Source organism: Borostomias antarcticus, assembly GCF_949987555.1.
Source record: "Borostomias antarcticus genome assembly, chromosome: 20".
Lineage (NCBI taxonomy): Eukaryota > Metazoa > Chordata > Actinopteri > Stomiiformes > Stomiidae > Borostomias > Borostomias antarcticus.
The window spans coordinates 8,697,956-8,700,455 of NC_140253.1; the positions used below are offsets into that span (position 1 = coordinate 8,697,956).

Sequence of the window (2,500 nt, forward strand, 5' to 3'; positions counted from 1 at the left end):
CTGACCCGTAGTCTATATCTGACCCCGTAGTCTATATCTGACCCATAGTCTATATCTGATCCCGTAGTTTATATCTGACCCATAGTCTATATCTGACCCGTAGTCTATATCTGACCCTGTAGTCTATATCTGACCCGTAGTCTATATCTGACCCTGTAGTCTATATCTGACCCATAGTCTATATCTGACCCTGTAGTCTATATCTGACCCGTAGTCTATATCTGACCCCGTAGTCTATATCTGACCCGTAGTTTATATCTGACCCATAGTCTATATCTGACCCGTAGTCTATATCTGACCCCGTAGTCTATATCTGACCCCGTAGTCTATATCTGATCCCGTAGTCTATATTGTATGTCACACGATGCGTCATTGACTGATGGAACATGATGGAAGTAGGGCTGTAACGATTATTACATAATCGTCAAACCGCAATTATTTTTTTTGACCGCAATTGTTTTTTGTAACCGCGGTTATGAAAAAAAATAATAAAAATAAATAAAAATAAATAAATAAATAAATAATAATATATATATTTTATTTTTTTTTGTTTGTTTTTCTTTGTTTGTTTTGTAAAATAAAAATCTGTTGCAGAGTTAATATGGTAGCAACCCTAGTTCAATGGAATTCTTCAACTTGTTGGCCCTTGTCCTATACGTTCATACCAACTAATGACAAGAGACACTGTATTAAAGAAGTAAAGAAGCACTGATGCATTGTCCACTTCATGTGCTATTTGTATACTCCAAATTTAATTTCATCATAGTTTTTCAATGCTTTTTTTTATTGAGGAGGATATATGTTCTATGTAAATGTTGTTAACAGTCATGATATTAAAGAGGCGTGGTTTTAAACCACAGGTTTACTTCATAGGAGTACTTCTGTTATTAGGCCTACATTATCTGGTAAAAATGAGTCAGAACTCGGAACCCACCCACCCTCACTCACTCACTCCCTCTCTGTCTGTCTTTCTCCCTCTCTCTCTCTCTCACAAACACACACACTCTCACTCAAATCATGCGGACATGAGCATCACTGCCAGGGCCGCCCCCCCGGTCAACAACTCTGACAATTATTGTAATAATCGCAATTATTTTTCTGACAATTAATCGTTAAGCAAAATTAATCATCGTTACAGCCCTAGATGGAAGCGGACCCACAAACTTCCGTTCACCTCAGTGCAAAGCGTGACTACAGCCGTCGGCCCAGCCACAGCTGCTACTAACGTGCTTCACCAAACCACGCTCACAGAGAGCAGGCAGCACAGGATGAGCAGGCGACCTCAGACAAGTTGACAAACTGAGTCGCAAAATGGGTGGACAAAATGCAGGTCAACTGCTATGGTAGAAGACAAGCGGGAATTACAAATTGCGTCCTCCGATGCAGCTGACAAGCCGCCATAAAGAGACACAATAATTCTGAAAATCAACCAGCTGTGTGACGCTGAAAAGAAAACTAAACTGTACATACAGTATTGGCGCGAGCTGAATGTGTTGCTCAGATTGATTGATTGATACCCTGACGCATAACAAGATATTGCAAATAATAATTACAAAAACAATATATTGACTTCTAAAGCCACCTTTCCTAATGTCTATTCAATGTTTTAATTGTCTGCCACAATAATGCAATGTTTGAATTGAAAAGCAAAAATGATATATACGATTAATTGCGATGAATTCAATGAATTCACTACAGATCACTCATTGGATTATTTTTTTTAGCAATTGCCAGCCCTAAAAGAGACAAAGTCAGACAGAGCAAGAGAGAGAGAGAGAGAGAGAGAGAGAGAGAGAGAGAGAGAGAGAGAGAGAGAGAGCGAGAGAGAGAGAGACAGACAGACAGAGCGTGATGAGAGATTGTCTGAGCAGAGAGTGCAGTCTGGAGTCCCTCACACCTCCACCCACTTTCTATGTTTGTCTTCTTCTTTGTTTTTAATGCCTCTACATTCATCACCACTCATACATCACCTCCATTGTTATAATATCCCACATATTGGCAACAGCATTCAGAGAGAGAGAGAGAGAGTGTGTGTGAGGGTGTGTGCGTGTGTGTGCGTAGGACTCAGTTTTTTTTAGATGGACATAGGTTCGGAGTGGCATGTACAGTACATTACCGTACACACACACACACACACACACACACACACACACACACACACAGAATGCACACCTGTAGCCCAGCTGTCGACACACCACCTCCGCGTCGCGGTCCGTCCAGCCGTCGTCACACACCGTCCCCCACTGTCCCGACAGGAAGATCTCTACACGGCCCTCCCTGGGGCTCTCCCCTCCCACCAGCCTCACGGGCATACCTGCACACACACACACACACACACACACACACACACACACACACACACACACACACACTCATGAGGAGCGTATACACACCACAAGGTTAATTCTCAGGTAAACATAAAAACACACACGCGCGCGTTCATGTTACACAGGTAAACTGTCTCCCGTTTTGACTAACGTGAAAAAAAGCACTTCCTGTT

At 42.1% G+C, this 2,500-nt stretch overlaps 1 protein-coding gene across 1 annotated transcript in view; it reads right to left on the reverse strand.

Annotated features, from left to right (window-relative positions):
• The window catches only part of prss12 (serine protease 12), a gene marked incomplete at both ends in the record, with an annotated part of 29,688 nt that overhangs the window by 13,699 nt on the left and 13,489 nt on the right, over positions 1-2,500 (reverse strand). Inside the window, 1 exon segment of the mRNA XM_084454633.1 lies at positions 2,173-2,314. Within this exon segment, the coding sequence (XP_084310759.1) occupies positions 2,173-2,314 (142 nt within the window).